This window comes from Ciona robusta, chromosome 3 (assembly GCF_009617815.1).
Source record: "Ciona robusta chromosome 3, ASM961781v2".
Taxonomy (NCBI): Eukaryota; Metazoa; Chordata; class Ascidiacea; order Phlebobranchia; family Cionidae; genus Ciona; species Ciona robusta.
The window spans coordinates 10,761,949-10,784,175 of NC_143237.1; the positions used below are offsets into that span (position 1 = coordinate 10,761,949).

The 22,227-nt window shown below is 36.6% G+C and overlaps 4 protein-coding genes and 1 long non-coding RNA gene across 5 annotated transcripts; 2 read left to right on the forward strand and 3 right to left on the reverse strand.

The window, feature by feature from the left end:
* Window positions 1–308: 308 nt before the first annotated feature.
* Window positions 309–11,131, forward strand: LOC149739338 (uncharacterized). Its single transcript, XM_089873890.1, has 11 exons — window positions 309–652; window positions 3,764–3,841; window positions 5,319–5,372; window positions 5,877–5,939; window positions 6,852–6,984; window positions 7,761–7,806; window positions 8,242–8,317; window positions 8,903–8,984; window positions 9,445–9,568; window positions 9,757–9,826; window positions 10,721–11,131. Exons 1-11 carry the CDS (start codon window positions 413–415, stop codon window positions 10,832–10,834), a joined length of 1,080 nt encoding a protein of 359 aa, XP_089730016.1. The 5' UTR covers window positions 309–412; the 3' UTR covers window positions 10,835–11,131.
* A 110-nt stretch (window positions 11,132–11,241) lies between these two features.
* On the reverse strand, window positions 11,242–11,730 carry LOC149739339 (uncharacterized). Its single transcript, XR_016384551.1, has 2 exons — window positions 11,609–11,730; window positions 11,242–11,426 (listed from the first exon to the last, which is right to left on the reverse strand). It is a non-coding gene; the product is annotated as an uncharacterized LOC149739339 (long non-coding RNA).
* A 967-nt stretch (window positions 11,731–12,697) lies between these two features.
* LOC149739340 (amyloid-beta A4 precursor protein-binding family A member 1-like) lies at window positions 12,698–15,961 on the forward strand. Its single transcript, XM_089873879.1, has one exon. It carries the CDS (start codon window positions 12,754–12,756, stop codon window positions 14,902–14,904), a length of 2,151 nt encoding a protein of 716 aa, XP_089730005.1. The 5' UTR covers window positions 12,698–12,753; the 3' UTR covers window positions 14,905–15,961.
* Window positions 15,962–17,246: 1,285 nt separating this feature from the next.
* On the reverse strand, window positions 17,247–19,514 carry LOC149739341 (ketosamine-3-kinase-like). Its single transcript, XM_089873891.1, has 3 exons — window positions 19,237–19,514; window positions 18,666–18,820; window positions 17,247–18,435 (listed from the first exon to the last, which is right to left on the reverse strand). Exons 1-3 carry the CDS (start codon window positions 19,512–19,514, stop codon window positions 17,819–17,821), a joined length of 1,050 nt encoding a protein of 349 aa, XP_089730017.1. The 3' UTR covers window positions 17,247–17,818.
* Window positions 19,394–21,850, reverse strand: LOC149739342 (AP-4 complex subunit beta-1-like). Its single transcript, XM_089873881.1, has one exon. It carries the CDS (start codon window positions 21,765–21,767, stop codon window positions 20,010–20,012), a length of 1,758 nt encoding a protein of 585 aa, XP_089730007.1. The 5' UTR covers window positions 21,768–21,850; the 3' UTR covers window positions 19,394–20,009.
* Between the last annotated feature and the right edge of the window lie 377 nt (window positions 21,851–22,227).

Below are 22,227 nucleotides of genomic sequence, written 5' to 3' on the forward strand. Positions count from 1 at the left end.
AGAACACAACGTGTGTTTAAATTTAGGTCTAAGCTACGTTTTAAAAGGGTCACTTCAAAATACATATTAAAAGCTACTGTACTTTAACAACGGTAGTTCAAAAATGCCAACTGTGTTATTGAGGATATTTAATATACCTAATACGTCACAAAGCGACGTATTGTGTCGTATATAATTTAAATGCAAACCTGGTCATCAGTGTTCAGTGAAGCGTGACTCGTATTCCAGAATTTAACGAGCGCGAAAAAATGCACAAAAATCGCGTCGGGCGCTTTCTTTGCTATCGGCGCTTCTGCCTTGAGAAAAAAGGCGCTCGTCCAGTGCGTTGCGGCTTCATTCAGTACACCAGAAGTTTAACGACCGATGAGTGAATGGTATAAAAAGAAGAAAATAGTATTAAACTGTATTTTATATGAAGACGGAAGGAACTTTCCATAGTTTGTCGGGCCAGCAGAGTTCAAACCAAAATCGTAAACGAGTTGCTGAAGAACCGATTAAAAACAGCAAGGAAAACCAGTTTCGTTCGCACCCGTTTCCACTCAAGATTCCTTCCTTGGGCAACGGTATTGGAAGGCTACATTCAACCGAGGTTACCACCGACCGAATCACGATGAATCCAGACACGAATAACAACAACGCTAAGGAGGAAGAGGTACGGATGTTTATGATTAAGATTTCTCATTATTTATGTGTTAAAAAAATGGGTATTTTAGATGAGATTAAAGTACTGTGGGGTAAGATGAGTTACCGTTAGCACATAATATCCCATATTTCCTGATCGTTTTTTAAGTAATTAACAACGCCCTTTTGGTGGGCAAGTTTTATTCACTGCCACATTACCTATTTAATGATATCCGTTATATGCGTTATATGCGTAAGCCCGCATTATTATAATCACTGTGGTGGGCAACATGATACCAATGTACAAAATTGCATACCACCGGTCAAATCTATTTCGTTTACAACTTCTGTATCGAAAACGATAATGACAAAACTGCTCTCAACCTCTAACGCGCGCGGCGGTTGTTGTTCCTCGTTTCCAAAATTTAAATCGAATCGAGAATTCCTTGGATGGGCCTTGTTACGTCACAAGAAACATTGCTGCTTTACTTCCGTGTTTAAAGTTACATCGCGGGTCGCACATGTCAGTTCTTAAATGATTTGCGCCGTGTGATTCCATCTCCCAGCTATGCTTAAGAAAGATCAATATTTGCATTTGGCGTATTAGGACCATTTACTCGTATTTCCTTAACCTTTCTAACGGCCAGTATACGTTGACAGTTTCCACATAACGACTAATTAACGTATTTCGAAATTAAAACTTGGATTTAAATAAAATGTGAGCGAAAATGCGCCGTTACGCCGTTACTCCTAAATTGTACATAGTATATACGAACATGCATTACTACAATGTCATAACTCGGCAGTGAGTATACGGTTACAATGGATTTCGGTAAACGAAATATTAAATTATTTTCTTAAAAATCGTTTATAAACGCTCATACACCGTATGTAGTATATACAGTATACACCACATATACCTTACGTTTACGCTTATCTATTCTTGCCAAGTACAGATCCTTCAAGAAGCCAATACTTTATCAATAAAGCACTTTGTGTGTGAAGGTCTCTTGCAGTTCGTTTAACTTCGAAGGAATCGATTTGATTGAATATTTAATTGAAGCCAACCAATTAAAAAGCAATTGGTTCACCAAAAAATGAGATAACGGCTTAAATATCGACCGTTTTAAGCTCTATTGATGCTTTATAAATGGCTATTAAACCATTGCTTATTGCACCTTATATTGGTGCGGGTTTTTGAAAGGATTAATCCCAGAGTGTGAGGGATTGCATGGATTTTAAGAATGCAGGTTTAATGGTAGATCTGATCGTTTGATATTAAAGATCCTTACTATTTGCTTGGACTGTTTATGTACAAAAGGCGGTATGTTAGCCTACATAACCATACGTTAGTTATTACTAGGTTGTAACCTGGAATCTACGCTTCACTATACACAGCCATAAAACTTTCACCGACTTTACTTACGGTCGTTGTACTAATACTAGGACGTATTTTATATAAATTACGACGCCGGTGTACATTTTGCGTTACTATACTAACGGTCATAATATTACTTGTATAATGTAGTTAAGTGTTGTACTGTATAATGGCATTTGTAAAACAGAGTCTATTGTATATATATAAGTGTATTTTAAATCGTACTATGAGTTACCTATATGTAGAACTACATGGCGCATAATATTACAATACGCCCATACCTACTATAGCATTTATGGTATTTATAATACATTATCCAGTATCACGTAAAAAACACAAGTCACAAGCGTGCGGTAGGTTACAAGTTACAACAAAGGTCTGTTTTTTGTCTCAAGCTGTCAAAGCTACGTAAATAGCAAACGCTATCTTTCCCTTATCAAAATGGTGCTTGCAAGACTGCATGGTAGTCTCCTAATGCATTTCCCTACTTCTATTTGTCCCTGCTATCAGCAATACTTGTAAATTTCGATAGATTATTGACATCCGCCATGTTGGAAACGTCACAATGGTATTACATCACAAAGGTCTCTGTGAGGTGGTCAGTGTTTAACGAATAAAAATCGAAATTTAATATTTGCGGTTTAGAATCTTCGCGTTTTAACAAAGACTTGTTTGCGGAGAATCCATATTTTGTTTATGACGTCATAATGTTCTAAGATAGACGACCCGCTTTTTGATTGTTCAACGCGAATTTTACGTCTTTTAAGGCCCTATTACTCGGAAAATCGGTCAAACTGGCCACACATTATTCACATTTAATAAGGTTTCTGTTTAACCCGTATTGATTATCTGACCCGAAACTGTGTTTCACTTTAAATTGACTGCGTGGTTACTTATGAATGTTTAATAGAGTGGTGCTGGTTCACTACACATAAAACACTTGCTGTTCCCGATTATAAACCTCACAAACCAATAACCACGGATAACTAATGTATATTACTGTGGGGTAAAATGGGATACCGTTAACACGTAATAACGATACCTTACAATAACTGGCATTGTAACTATCCAAGTAAAAAACGTTTCATAAAATATTTAGAAATCCAACATTTGAAACAAATTGCCAGAGCGTTAGATAGATGTGTGTCACGTCACAGTTGCCGTTATTACTTAATTACACCAGCATTATTATGTAATAAAGCTCTGTTTGTTTAAGAGTATTGATTGGTTGACAATATGACGTCAAATCCCTCGTTACGTCATAGCTGTCATGATGTCATTACACGTTACGTCACTATTCGTTACGTATATAAATAACAGATAGTAGTTTAGTTTCCCCTGGGTGTTTGGTTCGATTTATGCGGCGACCTCGCGAAGCCTTTATTGTTGAATAAGATAAACCATTGTGACGAAACAAGAGAATCGTTTCCTGCTACGAAATTCCCGCGGCGCGAAGCCCCATGGGGTTATTGTGAGCGCATAAACGTGTGATTATGACGTTATTAACGACGATATTGCCAATTATTCGCGGTTTCGCTTAGAAAGCGTTTCGTAAACTTAGTTTTGTCCACCGTTCCGCCTAAAATGGAATCTTAAATTATTTATCCACGAACGACAACGCTACACGCTTCCTCATTCAAAAGTTCACACGTCACAATAGACATTTACGCGTCACAAAGTAATACACGCATGCTTTAATTGGTTACAGCCCACAAAGTCGTGTTTATCATATATTATGATGTCATAATGATGATTGTTTTTCAGGTTCGAACATTGTTTGTGAGCGGGCTGCCAGCGGACGCGAAAAAACGTGAACTTTATCTTTTGTTTCGTGGATTCACGGTAAGTTGATATGACGTTTATTACTGTGGGGTAAGATGGATACAATTATCAATTATTACATTTCGTAATCGTGTTTAAACAATTAACAACGCTGTTTTAAAGCCGTAAGAATACGGTCATATATTTATATAAATATACTTTGTTTGCTACCAACGATAAAAGGGAAACAAAATCTGGACCATCTTACCCCAACCCACCATATATTTATAACGTATTAAAGACATACATATATGACGCAATGGTGGGGTGTTTTTGTAAACCTACAAACTGCTTCATTCATTTGCCATGATAAGCTTGAAAATATAAATAGCGAGAATTGATTATTTCTCACCAAGCTGCATTAGATCGGATTAGAACAAGGCGCACCTGCTTTCTTGTTAGTACCAGGTGCTTAAAATAGTGAATGGAATATGACGTTTGTGTTCGGTGCCAAGGGGTTAAAAACATATGGTAGAGACAATAAATTAAAGTGGGGGAAGTTGGGACACCCTTTCGTTCTATAGTTTTCTCGTCCCATTTGTTACTAAACAAAGAACATTCAAAGAATTATAAAACTTTATCTCCACGATTCCCATAGACCGTTGTTAATTGTTAAAATCACCAGAATGTTTGGATATGTGCCAAATATGTCCCGTCTTCCCCATTCTACTATATATTAACATTACAAATTTACCATCTTGAGTTGTGCCATAAGTTATTGTTGAAAATTCTGAAGAAATGTTATTTCGATGCCGTGACGTAGCCGTAGTTATTTCAATTTTCCACAGCATTTCCCAACTACGTCATGGCCATTACATTTACATAACCCTATGGAATAATTGGGTGGGAATGGAGAGTTACGTAAATCCAGTGGAAAATTATGTAAAGCGCGGATGCTGTAAACTATAATGACAAACTTTCCCTATTTTCCAAACGCACCGTATGGTTTTAATGGACCGATCTTCTGACAATAAATTTAACGTATAGTTTTATTTAAATCAACGTTTCGTCTGCCATTATAGGACAATAGAGACACTCGTCTAATAAAACTGTCATCGCTGCATGAATACGTCTTATTTATTCATTATGTAACATATGTTTTAACCATTAACGTTATTTTTAGTTTTTATTCCGTAATTTAGTTACATTAGGATATGGAAAGACAAAGCACTTAAAAATATCGTAAAGGCCTCAAATTGTAAACGACATATAATAAAGTTAACGAAAAAGGATTTATTTTTTCATATTTTTAAAGTAATAAAAAATAACGAAACAAAAATCGTTTTTTTTCATACTTTTGAAATAAAAATAAAATGACTAGTGATGTCCCAACTTTCCCCATCCCCTTCTATATATTAACAACTGGTTAATTACCCACAAAGTAACATACATGGTAACTCGTAAGCTGGCACGAGGTGTTAAACCCGTGTGATAACGACTGTCGTTTTCCGGTCACGCGAGGATAAAGTAAGTTACATTCATTCATTCATATACGCAGGGTTATGAGGGGTCCATCATCAGAACTACAGCGAAACCTGGAAAGGCGCCTGTGGTGAGATATTAATTATGTATAAGTTTAAATCCTAAAACACTAACTCCCACCCTGATAACGTATCAAGTACATGAAGCGATTGAACGTCTTGTTGTTGGACTTGTACAACATATATATTGGTTGGTATATTTAACCACAACATTGGAAATGTAAGATTGATAAAACAAATCAAATACGGCTTGTCTGGCTGCACATATATATACCATTGCACAATACCATTGACCACAAATATATAATATAGTAGAATGTGGAAAGATGGGACACCTTTTCATTCTATTTTCTCATCCCATTTGGTAGTAAACAAAGAAATTGCAACAAAATTATAAAACCGTATCCTCACAACTCCTATAGACCGTTGTTAATTGTTTAAAACACGATCAAGATATTTAGATATTATGTGCTAAAGGTGTCCCATCTTCCCCACCCTATACTCTATGTATTAGGTGCTTACACTTTCTATCTTACCCCACAGTACCATGTATATATAACTGCTATTATTTGCAGCCGGTCGGGTTCGTAACCTTTGACTCCCGTGGTGAAGCAGATTTAGCGAAGAATTCACTTCAGGTGGGTTGTTGATGAATGAATGTAACTTATTTATCCTCGCATGACGGGGGCAGTCGTTATACGACGGATGTTCCGTTTCATGTACCCCGTGTCTGCTTAAAAGTTGTCACTTTTGTAACTTATTTATCCTCGCATGGCGGGTCAATGACAGTCGTTAAAATACAAATGTTTTGTTTCATACACCTCGTGCCCGCTTACTAGTAACCATGTATGTAACTTTGAGGGTGATTGCTTTTACTGTATGGCTGACAACTTTGACAAGCCGTTTATGATCAATTGCTTGTAGCAATTGCTGTTTCATAAACATACGTTGGCAATGGTAGCAGCGTCGAGCCTTCAACCCACATCCTTGGGTTTATAGAGGTATTCGTTTCAAACAATTAATATCAGAATATTTAACAGGCATCCGCATCTCTTTAAAACCTTTTCCAGATATTTATAAAAACAAGTCATAAAAAATTCCAGAAAATCTGGTATTTTTTTTATAAGATTGTATGCTTTTCTTTCAAGATGTCTTTATGTGTTTCCGATTAGATTGTTAACCAGACGTAATAATATTTTGATGTCAACTCGATGGTATATGAGTGCCTGTTTTAATGCATGTCTTTATATAGGCTAAAGTACAATGCATCGAAACTCTTCGGTGCCACCATTGTGGGCGTATGTGTCCTTTGGCGGGATACATAACAGCAATTGCTTCAACCCAGTGGTCACTAATTGGTTGTCCAAATTATCAGCCATGCAGAAAAACAATAACTACTTACAAAGTTAAATACGTGGTAACTCGTAAGCGGGCACGGGGTGTATGAAACAGAACACTCGTGTTATAACGACTGCCATTGCCCCGACACGCAAAAATAAAAAATACCCTTTAAAGCATAAAAACTAAGCAACACCATTGTACATACACAGGGCATTAAGTTTGATCCAGAGCTACCTCATACACTAAGACTTGAATTCGCAAAAGCCAACACGAAAGTCAAACTACGGCCATCATCCCCCGCTCAGGAACTCGCCAACCACATTATAGGATACCTACCACAACGTAAGTGATCAAGTGCTATGGAATATGTAACAAAAATAAAGTCCAACCAATAGTTTACTGTAACAGATATACCGTACGGTACACAGCCCATGCAAAATTCAAGTCACGCCGGGAATATATAAAAAGCTATAGTAATATTATGTTAAACGGTAAAGATTGTACAAAATTATACCAACGCGTTTAATGTTCTACCGTTAGTAATTTAAAACACGTTATGTATATGTTTAACCCGGCAGTACAAACCAGTACAGTGTGCTACACTCGTGGTTAAACTCCTATTGTTTTCAACAATTTCCAATTAGCGGTTGGTCGTTATCGCTGCTACACGAAACTGTAAAACGAAAAAGGAGGAAATGGTTTAATATAATAAGAACACAAATCTACACTGTGAAAGTGGTTAGGGAAAAAACAACGACATTAGATTAGTTTAAAAGAGAAAATATACGTTTTTTATATTGTATACTGGGGGCAGACGGAACACGTTTAGCTCATAATATCCAAATATCCTAATTTTTAAACAATTAACAACGTTTTATGGGAGTTGTGAAAATACTTTTTTATAAATCTTAAAATGTGTTTTGTTTACTACCAAATGTAACGATAAAATGGAACGAAAGGGTGTCCCATCTTCCCCCACTGTATACTACATATTTTTTTATTCCTTGGATTGTTTTTGGTTTTGTGAGACTTGCGTAACTTTTAAACGTAACTTATAACTTTTTGTACTGCCGCGTCCATTTTTTGCGTTTAGTTTACGTGCCCATTTTCATTTTCAGAGTTCGGTTCTGCAAACCTCCTGCCTGCTGAGATCTTCGGGCAACCGTAAGTTTATTAAACGTTTCAACTTTGTTTTAATATATTTATTTCATTCTTTTCGCCTGTATGAAGCAGACACCAAAATAATAAGGCTATTTCAAAATAACGTTGTGGTGTATTTTTAATAATAAATTTCAAAATAACTTTTGAGAACGTTGTTGTGGCCGTCACTGTTGCAATGAAGACCAAGTATTAAAATAATCTTCCCGAATTAAACGTCCAAATCCAACCGTTATTGCGTATATTGGGTAACAGGTCTATTTTTTTTACCATATTAATACTCAAAACAAAGAAACTTCACCTCTGCAAATTAAATTTTTTCGTATAAAATTGGATTTTAAATTATGATGTGCATTTCTACAATTTGACTAAAATTCATTCAACGTTTCATTAATATTCTGACGCAACAATCCTTCTTTTAATCCCCATATCACGTCACAGATACTCCTCCTACCCGGAGCTTCTGCAAGGATTTCAAACTCATCCGTCCGTAACACAAGTGGGCGCCCCATTACAGGTAACATATGCACGTTTGCCGTTGGGTGGCGCTAAAGAATCATACTTTCTCACGTGACTTTCACCGTTAATTCTATAATTTCTCCGACCATTTTCATTGGCTGAATCTCTTTCTACATCGTTTGTGTGTCTAACTACACTAGAGCCGGTTTGGTTTAAAATAGTTTCAAAATCTCTATACTCACTATGAGACAAAGCTGTGGTTTTAGTTTAAGTAACATGTTTCGCCTGTTTGGGGTAAAAGGCACAAATTAGGTATACTAATATTAAATTATTACCGGTTTGATTTGTTAGAATTTAATTTGAATCTTTTTTAAATCCTAAACACCTCAATCGTCAATGCATTAAAAGCTGACTCTAAGTGAGCAACTCCATATGTGTAGAGCATAAAGAATTGGTATTGTGTTTGGGTATTTCCTTTTCCCATATCCTTAAGGTTTTTTTTATCCAATAACCTCTGATGTCAACCGAATACCGTCACGATGTGACCCCATGACCCGTTCACCCCCAACCCCCACCAACCTGGCTCTGGTTGTTTCTTCCTAATTTAAAAGTCACGTGATGTTTTCTTTGTGTCACGTGCCAGGTGACCCCTGCACTCCACCATATAGCACCCATTCACCCGGCACAACCACCACCACACGGCGCTATATTCACCCACCTTGCAGGTATATACTATTTTTATAGAAGCACATTTTGCACTCAGCACTCTCCTACGTCATCTAATGATTACGTCATCAATACTTTGTAGTAACTGACTAACTGTAGAAGACCGGTCGATAACTGGCGGTGAAATAAATTAAGAATTGTAGTTTAATTTCTGAACTCTTTTTTACATATCTTCCCAATTAACAATTTGGTAATTTATTTAAAGTTGTTTTATAATTTTATTAAACTATTAATTGTCCTGGTATATAGTTAATTTTATTTTTCTTTAAACCAACAATAGCCTGTATAATATTGCTGTAAACGTGTAAAGCTTTTTGTCCTAACTAATATTGTTAAAAATGATGTGACATTTATTATAATATGATCCTTTGGTGTTAAATCACCCACGAACTAGAATTAATCTAACAGTGTTCCAAACGTTTACAAATACCTTCTTGAACTAATTACTTATTTAACCAGGCGCTCCGATGATGAACTTGGCTTTGGGGCAAGCTAACGGCACAACTGCCCCCACTTCATGTTTGCTTGTGTGTAACATTGGAGGGGGAACTACAGAGAAAGAATTAAAAGATATATTCTCTCGGTAAGGTTACTGTAAATGGTTTTATAAACTGCTTGCTATTATGTAATGATATAAGTGTGCGCGGTGCTGTCAATGTGTTGACCAAGAAGGTATTTTCACGAATGTCTTCCTATATCCACATGCAACTGCGTGCATGGGGCATCTCCCAATTTGTTGCAATGAATTTTAACTTCTCTGTTACGTCACAGGTTCCATGGTTACGTCAGAGCAAAGTTAATCAACCGTGGCGGGATGTTGTGCGCTGTGGTTGAATTTACGGTGAGTTAGGCTGCGTTTCTCTAGGTCTCGCTGCGTTTTTTTAGGTTTCGCTGCGTTTGAACCCTTATATTTGTCCATGATATAGAAAAGTTTCTCAAAAACCGAACGCGTCGGTAGCGATTGTTTTCCAATGTTGATCGCGAGCTTTGTTTGCGTCATAACCGTTACTGTGTTTGAACAATGTCGGTTAATTTTCTTTTATCGTTTAATCGTCGTATTCGACGTTTAAATCGCGGTTTAATTGTTTCACGTTCCACTACAAGTCTAAGCAAGTTTTCTCGAAGACGAGACAATTTGCTTTATGCCAACCTTTGTGACGTCACAAACGTGATTTACAATCGCGGCCATGAACAAATATTTGCGAGATTTCGATCAAAGAGACAATATGTCTTGTGTTGAAACAATAATACATCCGGTCAGTGTACTCAGGGAGTGGACGCCGTTTGTGGGTCAATGGGTTTAACTGTATGCGCACAAAAAGGCCACAATATGCATAGAATACATGTGCAAATATACACACAATATTAGCAGGAGGCCATAATATGCACAGTAAAGGGGCGCGGTATGCACTGAAGTACGATGCGGGCACATTGTGCTTATTGTGACCAGATTATTTCGTCTGAGATAGTATAATTTTATTTAAACCAAAAAAATGTCATTTTTTGCTCACCAATCGTTACCGATTACTGACGTAGTACCTCAAGAGTAGGATAGCTTTATATTAAAAATGTTTCTTTGTTTGTTTTTATATCTTATTTTCCTTTGCTGATGCAGAATGTTTACCTCCTCCTGTGACGTAAATGGGCTCGTCGGTGTAATAATACAGTGTATTCGAATGTCATTGTGACTTGTAATTCGTCACGCATACGTAACAATGTTATAATTGTGACGCAGGATGCCGGCACTGCCTCGTATGCTTTGCATAGTCTCCAAGGAACGCGACTAAACGACCGATCAGCTATGAGGATCGAGTTTGCGAGACCTGTACAGGAACTGAACGGTTTCTGACATCACAATGCTATCTCATTGTCTCGTGGGAGTTCTGGAATATTCTAGAATGAGTTTATTCCGAAACCACACTGGCAGATTATCTCCTATAGGCTTCCGCACTACGCAGGGGTTATTTTGTTCCCTTTCCTTTTTTTCTCGTGCCCTTTCCTAAAAACCTTGGTTCCCGTATTACACAATGGTACATTGATAAGTTTACTGTACATAATGCTTCATGGTTCCGATGTTACTGTATTTTTCGCGGTTCCTTCTTTGTTTTGAAGCAGATTTTTGTTAATAAATCAAACTATCTATTAATTTTTGTTGTCCTGGTGTAAAGAAGTCTCTTTATTGCTTATTATTTATCCTCGCACGGCTGGGCAACGACAGTTGTGACAACAAGGTGTTTCATATGATACAAAGGTAAAGACTTTTTGGGTAATATTTTTATATGGCTGCCACTGAATTAAAGCAAATAGTTATGTGTCTTGCCAACAGTCTTAAGGAGTCTTAGGTCCAGAATGGTAGCAGCGATGAGCCTTGAATCGTCACCTTCGTGTTAAAAGAAGACGCGCACTGTGCCACGGCCCCGTGTGGGTACTTTTTAAAATCTCTGGGTAGTTTTGCAAGATTTATATATTATTCTAAATATAGGTTTCAGGCATGACGTACTGATTGAATTGTTAAGTGGGCACGGTTCAATTAAAGATACAGCAATAGGTATACAACTACAGTGATAAATTGCTCCAGTGCGCTACCGTGCGGATGGGAAAACAACTATTTGCCTATCCTTACCTGAGTGTCTGATCTTTACACAAGGCTGAAAGCAAGTTCACTGTGGGCATGAGAGTGGCAACCATGGATAAGTCACTCAAGTTCCCACCCACGAGAATATAAATGACCAAACCAACCAGAAGTTATGTCCGCTTATCCAAGTTATCCACACACTTCAATAGTTTCAGCAACTCAAACGTAGGCATAGAAGTGGTAACTAATGTTTTAGCGTGAAATCTGTCACCTAAAACACGGGAAAAACCAGTCCGGAGTAAAATATTTTGTTAACACAAGAATTCCAGATACATCGCGACCCAGTTTCAAGTCCCTGTGACATCACAGTAGGTGGTTCTTTTTTCGCGACTGTGGCGATCGACGCGCAACACGAACCAACTGCGCTATAAGCGAGGAAACCAAGCGTGATTCATTTATGTACACAGAACTGCAGACACATCAAAAATGGTGTTTAGAACGAAAAGTAGCGACAAAAAGAAAGTACGTAAAATGGCAAGAAAAAGTACATAGGGTATGAGAGTATGGTGCAAGGCACGGCGAAAATGGTATTAAAGTGTACGTATTACCAGAATTATAATACTTGTTTATATAGAATATACAAAGGGGAACATAGCCTATATATTAGGAGTTGTATTTTCTTTGAATACAGTAACAAAGATCAAGTTAAATAAAACAACGAAAATAAGTGAATTAACATTAAAACGACAGTCGTTAAACCACACTTTATGAGTAAAACTACTACTTTTAATGATTTTTTATATGATCACGGCAGTGGGCCCATGTATTATCGTGCGCCTGAATTGTTTGGTTTTAAGAGATGTAATCCATTAGGCCCAAAAATCAATACAATGTTGTAATGTAATTTTGTACAAGTGTAAGGATTCATAGGCTGGATGTTGTGGGGTGTCAGTCAACAACAGATTTGTAAAACACTTAATAGTGATTGTTCAACCCAGTTGTCAAGAATTAGTTGCTTAAATCACAGAAAAACAATCACCTACAAAGTTACTTACGTGGTAACTTGTAAGCGGGCACGAGGTGTATGAAACAGAACACTCGTGTTATAACGACTGTCGTTGCCCCACCATGCGAGGATAAATAAGTTTGATTTATCATTGTTTTATATCTTTAGCTGCCAAATATTAGTTACAATGGAGGAACCACTCACTGATTTCACTGAAAAGTTAGGTGGGGTTTTAATTAACGACAACGAAAGTGTGGAAGTTTTGAACAACAATGAAGAAGAGAATTTATTGAACACGACTGTCGATTCGGAAAATAATATTGATGAAGTTGAAACTGTGGCTCAGGATGAATTAAATGAAGATGAAGTTAGTGAAAATGAGTATTTGTTGGAAACAGAAACTTCTGATGTAGTTTATACAGACACAAGTGATGTGAAATCAAAGTTATGTTCGGATCTAGATGAACATGACAATTTACATGGGCTAGCTAGGCAGTATGACTCTTTAAATTTATCTGAAGCGAAATTGACAAAGGAATGTTTTGATGAAACACCAGATGAAATAGACTCGGTTGATAATAATGTTTCAATAAACGATGAAATATATGAAGAGAATGAAAACGCAGATATTTTAATTCAACCCGAAGCAAAATTGGTTGAACAATATTCGCCGGTGAAAACTGTGCAGCCTGTTGAACTTACATCACTACCTACTATTATTCCTTTTAATAATATCGAACAACCAGAAGACAGTCCATGGCAGCTGCAGCAAACAGTTGCTAAAAATCCAGATTATGTTCAAGATAGTGAACCAACAGTGCAACATGATTCGCCAGCCCAAGAGTCGAGTGATATTTGGGCAAAACAGGAGGTGAATGGACATGATGAACGCCCTATGTTTGAATTGATGCCAAATGTACCTGTGAAAAGAATATCTTACGATTGCGACAGTTGTGCGGGAGTAGAGGACATTGAAGCAGCTGTCCAACAAGCGAAGATTGATTCTAACCATGAACCTGTAGCTGATGACCCATGGGTTAAAATGGCTCCTACTAAAACCACAAGTATATCAGCACCTTCTACTCCAGTGCCACCAACTAAAAGTATTGAGTCTGCCGTCCCAAGATCGGAGTCCGCCCACCATATAAAGGAAGACGCACCCACCCCCACACAAACCCCCCACAACCCAGTGCTTAACGTGCCAGGCCCATGTGAAGCAGAGGATTTGATTGACGGGATAATTTTCACTGCGAATTATCTTGGTTCGACTCAACTTCACTCTGAGAAGAATCCTGGCAAGACAGCAAGGATGCTACAAGCGCAAGAGGCTGTCAATCGCATCAAAGCTCCGGAAGGTGAATCGCAACCAAGTGTTGAAGTTGATCTGTTTGTTTCTATTGACCGAGTGAAGGTATTGAATGCAGACACGCAAGAGACAATGATGGACCACACGTTGAGGTCGATATCATATATTGCTGATATCGGCACTTTGTTGGTTGTCATGGCAAGAAGAAGATTACCGAAAAATGATTCCGAGGAGCCGAAGTTAATGAGGGAACCAAAGCCCAGTCGTGCTTATAAAGTTATCTGCCATGTATTTACTTCAGGAGATGCGAGAATCATGGCACAGGCTATCGGGCAAGCTTTTAGCGTCGCTTACCAGCAATTTTTAACTTCTAATGGGATTGAGCCGCAAACATTAACTCCGGCTGCGTTCAACGAGTTGCTTGATATGCAGGAAATGTACCATGATGATCTGGTGCACTACTCGAGGAGGGAGAATGTTAAAGATGTTTGGATTGAAAAGACAAAAGGAGAAGCACTGGGTGTTGTGGTCGTGGAATCCGGGTGGGGGTCAATCGTCCCAACTGTCATTCTCGCCAATTTACAACACGGAGGTCCAGCGGAAAGGTCCGGAAAACTAAGCATTGGAGATCAAATAATGAGCGTAAATTCAACCAGTCTTGTTGGCTTGCCACTAACCACTTGCCAGAGCATCATTAAAGGTTTAAAGGGACAAAGTCTTGCAAGGCTGAACATTGTATCTTGCCCACCTGTTGTGACTGTGCTGATTAAGAGGCCTGACCTCAAGTACCAGCTCGGGTTCTCTGTACAGGATGGGATTATATGCAGTTTGATGAGAGGTGGAATAGCTGAGAGGGGCGGGGTGAGGGTTGGGCATCGTATTATTGAAATAAATGGCATGAGTGTGGTGGCAATACCACATGAACGTATTGTGCATATGCTTGTATCTTCAGTGGGTGAGATACAAATGAAAACAATGCCAGCCATGATGTATAGGCTGTTGACTGGGCAAGAACACCCAGTATATATATAAGTTACGCTTGTTTATGGCAGCTGTAAACTTATACAACTGCTTGAGGCAGTATAATATTCTTCTTCTGCTGTTGTTGCTGCCAGTAATAATATGTTTTAGAAACTGCTGTTCTGGTAAAATTAACCTAATATTTTATTAAAGCGAGTGACACGATCAGGGTGTCAGCTCTATGGTTGACCCATAAGCACCTCTGGAATGCAAGGGTACACAAAAGTCTTTAAGTGGCCATGTTAGGTACCTCCCTGCATTCAAAAAGTTTGGAACTTATGGCCCCCTATATCACAAACAAAAAATTGTTTTCAATAAATCTTATATTTTTACCAGAAACTCAGTGACTAAAATGTTAACTTTGACTCGTTTTATCTCTGACATCAAACTAAACATTATTTTTGTAAAAATGTAAATTAAAGATCATAGTTTTGTTTCAAGCTGCCAACACAACAAGTTCATTTAGGTTTTATTCATTTAAAATATGAAGGTACATTTGTAAGACTGAGACTTATAAGCAAGTATAATGAGTCTGCAATGTAGGGCTGGGTTTCTAAAACCAGAGCTTCGGAAACTAAAAGTTAATTCAGAAACCTGGGGTGACAGGGTGGGCAGGCCAACCTTAAAATTTTTCCGCACTACATTAATAAGTAAACATTACACAAAATAAGTTGTTATTATTTTTGGGATTGTGTCCAACTATCCCTGCCTCCCCTTTGTTTTTGCCACCTATGATTCAGAGAACAAAGTAATTGATTTTTTTGCAATCTTTTTTAGTTGACTACAATTAAAATAAGGATTTTTTTAGCTTTTAGAACAGAGTTCTAACTGAAATCCAGCCCTGCTGTTATGTGTATGTTGCATGCGTGCTTCAACGTTATATATTTATCATATTAATGCACTAGTAGTAATACACAGTGTTATTTTACCATTACATTCGTTATTATAATAATAGATTTGTTGTAACATCAAATTTCAGCATTTGTGAGTTTACAGACTTTAGTTTCAATTTGTTGTAAACGCAATCTTGCTTTCAAAGTGAATTTCAATTAAAGATCTGGTACAGATATTTGATTAGCGATGTTGTACTGTCAGAAATACTTTAGTTTCAGTTAAATACAATTTAACTTATATAAACACATGTGAAAAGTGGCGCAACCAATTTAAAGTTATTGTTTTGTTGAAACTTAGTAAAACTACCTGTCAAAAATGTAGTTAAGGGTAAAAAACAATTCACAGGTTTTTTCATTGATTTTTACTTTATAGTATTGATAGCAATATAAGAACCATCCATATACAAATCCGGCAGTTACTTACACATAACTTATATTGTGAAATAAATAAATAATTTATATCCGTTGGCTGCTGTTCTTAAGTTGCTCAGTAACTTTGTATTGTTGGATTCAATCTGGTTTCAAATCCGCTTAACTATACAGTTATTGGGATTTAAAAATAAATTTGGGATTTTGTAACGCAATATTAAAACTGTATGAAACACATGGGCCAACTCTGGCTTACATACCAGATCTCTTGGCATGCTGTGTTGTATATCATGTTTCAGATACATCAATTTTCACTTAAATATATGGCTATTAAGATAAATATATATTTGGGATTTTGTAGCGCAATATTAAAACTGTAAGAAACACATGGGGTATGGGTAAACTCTGGCCTACATCCTAGGTCTCTTGCTATGCTGTATATGGCATTGACCATGTTTCATAAACAACTCAGTTTAATCCCTGTTCTATATACATAACACACTTTATTATAATACTTCTGTCGCATAATGTTAGTATATATTGTATAAATTGTCTTTATAAATGTCCTGTTGTTTTATTCTATTGGATATAATGTGTGAACCTACATAATATAAAAATATAATCTTTTTTATACCAACATTCTGCTATAGACAAGACTTCGTCAGGGTTAATGTTGGTATAATATAATTACTTCCTTACCATAGGCGCCAATGTATATATTAGCCCTGGTAGAGTATTTGAATGCAATGTGTCTTAATTGATTTGCCAACTGATTTCAATTAATTGTATTTTTCGGATATGTAATATCAACTAATGGACTATTCTTAGTTGATTGCAGATATATGAATAATGTCACTTGTTTATCATCCTGTTACAACACACATATAGTGCTTTTTGAAATTATAACTTTAGTGTTTTATTTCTAACTCAATGCACAAGATGAGAATATTTTTTGGTGAAAGAAGTTTTAATGTCGCTGATATTTTTGACAATCCATTAGTGACCACTGGGTTGGAGCTATAAGTGTCTTAGAACAACCATGAATAGGTTCCTTAAAATAACAAAAAATCAATCATTGGATTAAAAAGACACTTTCATTTTATGATTTCTTTTATTGAACGTGAATGCAGTTAAACTGTTGGCATAAAATAATTAACATAAATTTTATCTCTCCCAATATGACAACAAAGATCAAATAAATTAAAACATAAAAAGGAAATTAGCAACAAAATGATTTAAACAGCATGCATGCACATGAAGTGCACTGAACTTTATAGGAATAACATCATGAAACTAAACACTGCACCCTCATGGGAAAAAAACTTATTAGGTTTCATTAAGCCACTTTGTGAGGAATGCAACAACACCCATGTGTATTGTATAGGTAGAAATTAATAAAACCAAAACTATAAGGCTGTACTATAAGTTAATTCAGATGACAACCAATTAAACTTATTAAAATCATGGTTTAATACTAAAAAAAGTGCTGCAACTGTTGTAACATTGTTTTGGTGAATTTAATACGTGATTGATTGTGTAGGAGCAGATTCTTTGGAACTAAGTTCATTCAGATATCAATCTTTCAAAATATCATTCTATTAAGTTACAGAACAGTGTTTTAGCTAAAAACCTATTATTTTCAAAGCTAAGATTTAAATTTTTATTCACAATTTTGCTAATTGTTTCATAATAGCGATTGATTGTCCACGGTATCCACCCCCAAAGTGGTTCCAGTGATTTAAATAATGAAACAACTGATACAACTTCTGTCTATCTTCAAACCCTTTATCTTGTGGTATAACCCCATGGTAGGCGGCGAAGACTTTACGTGGTAGACCACCAAACATGTGAGCTATGGATAAATCAAACTCATGGTGACCGTACAAACACGCAGGGTCGTATACACAAGGTTCACCATCAACCTCAGCTGTGTTTCCACTCCATAGATCACCATGTAACAACGCTGGGGTTATTTCTAAACCCACAGGAATCAGTTTATGAAGGTTTCTTTCAACTTGTGGCCACAACTCCAAAGCCTCTCTGTCTTGATAGTTCTTCTCAACTAAATCAAGTTGTGCTTTCAATCTATTCCTTGCATAAAACTCCAACCAGTTAGAGCTCCAATCATTGGGCATGGCAATTATCCCACAACATGTATAAACCTCAAACCCAAACGACCGAACGCCTTCTTCACGTTTCCCAACAAATCCAGAACTTTTCAAACTTTTCACGATCTTTTCGTTGTTGCTCAGATGCAACTTTGCTAACTTGGCTCCAAAGTCTAAGGAAAAGTGAATTGTTTACTGGTGGAATATCAAATCATACACCTTGTGCCCGCTTACGAGTTACCACGAATGTAACTTTGTGGATTATCTTTATATACAATGCAAAAACGGCAAAAATCATCCACACAACATCTTTATTCTTGATAATATTACACTGGCTAAGTAACATTTTTCGCCTCCTTGGTTTTTCACCTCGCGTCAATATTTCAACTTACAAACAAATTACTTTCAGCCTGTTGATGAAGTGACCGCATGTCATAATGCTCCATTGCTAAGTAACAACAGCCATTGTGATCAAACACTTTCAATGGTTTGGGAACTTTAATGGTTTGTGTTTCATGAATCGCGCTCAATCCTGCAGATTCCCCGTCAAACATTATCCTGAAACAAAGCAATCTCGTTACTAAGAACAAATACTTGGTTCAACTTTATGAAAAAAGACTTAGCTTGGGTTAGAATAACCTATGAACCCCGGGTTCCAATTCTACATTTTATTACCAGACTACTTAAGTATAAATGAATATCATTGTGTAAATACCAGGTTCAAAGCTCAATGCTGCTACTATTGTGGATGTATGTGTCTTTGGTTCCATTGATAAAAATTACCTTGCAGAACTAAAGACACATACACCACAATAGCGTCGGCATTAAGCTTTGAACCTGGTGTTTATACAATGATATTTATTCATAATTAAGTAGTCTGGGTTATGTTTCATTGCAGAATAATATGTTTTGAAATGTTTTATTTCCTTGCTTGGGGTATGAGATGGCTAAACATCACCCCATTCAACCAATACCTTGCTTCTGGCTTCGAATTCTTCTTCACGAAGACTTTCCTTCCATCACAAAGATAAACATCGGCTGAGCTGATGCATCCACTTCCTCCTGCTCCCAGGGATCGAACATCTCCGCATCCCAACTCCTCCCTCAATGCTTCTTCCATCCTAACAATAATCTGTAAAAATATCCCAACAAACATAGTTAAGTTGTGGGCCATGTACCAATATAGGTGCCAAACCTGGGGTGGCAGGGTGGGTTTTCTAAACTGTATTAACGAACTTTCCCTCCATTTCATATGTTTACAAAATTAAAAAAAAATAAAATCGAAATTCTGAAAATTTTTATAACACATAAATCTGTGATCGTTACAACAGAAGTTGTTTCATAGGAATACAGGCCAACTATCCCTGCTTCCCCTGTGGAAGTTTGGCACCTACTTGTACCAACACCAATAAATAAATATTTCAAAATGCATAAAATACAAAGTAAATACAAGAGGTAACGATGGATACGGTGTAACATAGAAGAAAGAAACACAAAAAGTAAAATGAGTATTTTGCTCCTGCTGCCACAAGGGATAATGTATATTTTGGAGAAATGGTTTCTGTCACAAAATCATTTAAAACCAACAATTTATCTAAAATACTACGAAATTTAACAATTTTTGTTTGTCAAAAGTTTCATATACCGAAATATTTTTTTGCACTAAAATTCAATCCAAAAATCAGCCTTTAAGGTATGTTGTGTCTAGTAGCAACAGCGACAGTAAAGTTTGCACCAACATTTAGTCTTATGTAATCGGCAAAGTTATTTGCGATATAGCGGTAATATTTTCCACAACAATATTTTCACTTGCTTCAGGTAACACAGTAACACTTGTAACGTTCACTACATGCTTGGCTGTTTTAATATCATGCTTCATAATACCATAATAAAGTCTCACGGAATCATATAAATCACCCTTGCCGATATCGACTATTCTACTGAACAAAGTTTTTAACATTTTTTCAAAATATTTCGGCCATTTTAGAAAAAGATTCACAACAGCACGCAATATACAGTGAGCCATCATTGAGTTGACGACAGTTTCGCCGAAACGTTTTGAAACTTCAGTGGATAATAGCTCACTGATCTGTTTTAAATGTCTTTCTTCAGGGTTTCTTAATATCAAACATACAATGGAACATTTAGCTTCATCTGATGTAAGGTGGTTGTACGATGCCAATAGTTGATCTGTTAGTTCACATGAAAAAAGCTGGGAAATATCAATATTTGGTTGATTCCCACAATCCCGGTGCACAAGGTGTGCCAATACATTCACACATGCCTCCAATACAACTTCGTTTTTAGATGTTAGCAGTTGACGGATCGAATACGATATTTTTAAAGGAAGAAACTGAAATAAAACCTCCAACATTTTGAACGCCAGTCTGACCACACAATGGTTATTGTCGTGTAGATAAGGACGTATGTTATCAAACAATGCCTCCGCATTTTGCTCTGATGTAAGGCGAAGTAAAAGTTCTAATTTAGCAATTTTCACATAAGAGGAATCGCCATATATTAACATAAAGCAATAAAGTTTTTCTTGAAGGATTGTTTTGTTGTTTGGGTCTCGTGCAAATTGTAACAAATTCTGAAGAATTGTAAATTTTAACGCAGAACTACTGAGTGGTAACAGATTAAGAAATCGCGAGATTAATTGAGACGTTAAATCTTTTCTTACATTTGGCAGATTCTTCGAAAGTTTTAACATCAATGAAAAACTTTCAAACTGTAGTGTGGTTGTGTGGGAAGGGTGGGTGAGACAATCCAGGTGGTTTAGGAGGGAAAAAATATTATTTTCACTCAATTTCTTGCATTCTAGTTTTGAGTTTGCTATAGTTAGTATAGTAATTGCTGGCCAATAGTCTAACATGTTTATTCTTTCTATTAAAGATAAAATAAATTCCTGGATTGAGTTATTTGATTCATCACAGCCAACTATGCATCTGACACAGTTAACTACTACAGTGGGATCGGGATCATTTTGTAAAAGTGTCACTACTTTACCAAATAAATACTTTGCATCTCTCGTTATATGATCTCCATGAATTTTAAAAATATTGCAAATTCCAGCGACAGCTAAATTCCGAACACTTGATGCAGGATCCTGAAGACCTTTGTCCAACACAGACAAAACAACCTCCCTTGACTTTTCCCACTCCATATCAAGCTTTGCCACAGATTCCAACACGCAACATCGAACCACAGGGCTTGGGTCAGTAGTGTCACCAAATATAGAGTTTGTCATTAAAAGCAAAATATCTGGGTTCACTTTAACAGTAAGGGTTAAATACAAATAAACATGTTTCTTAATCCTGACGTCTTTCAACTGACTAAGTTGAACGACTTCTTCGATCACATCTTCTGGGTTAGCAGGTGGAGAACCTTTTGTTGAAATAATTAAGTTTTCTAATTCTTTCAACTTTTCGTCGGCGTGGCTCGCATCCAAACAAACAACTTTTGAAACTCGTTGCCGAATTAACATTGAGTCATATTCAGACATTTTTTGTTGCTGTAAAAAAATATTTGAACGATAGTTATACAAATTACTTCAAATTGTAACTATTCAATGCTATTATCTGGTCATTTCATCATATTTGGAGCTGTAAACTTGCGTAAAATAACATTAAATTCGTAAATAACTTACTAAAAACAACAACAAAAACATTTTGTACAATTTAACATTAGGGGAAACACCTTTTCGTAGGGCATCAAAACGCAATCAAGCAGAACTAGCATAAACATCGAATAAATACCGGGAAGTGGAATAAAAATTTGGAAATAAAACCACGGCAAATTGTGATATAAGCCTCAAGCAGAAAGGACTAATTTAGCTTTGGCGAGGCAAGAGCAATTATTGCTCCGATTTTAAAATGTAAGTGTGTTTTAAACGAAGTTGCGCTTTTTAGGACCAAAGCGATGAGAAAACGGAACAGCATTTTAGTTCAGTTCGTTTTGGTCAC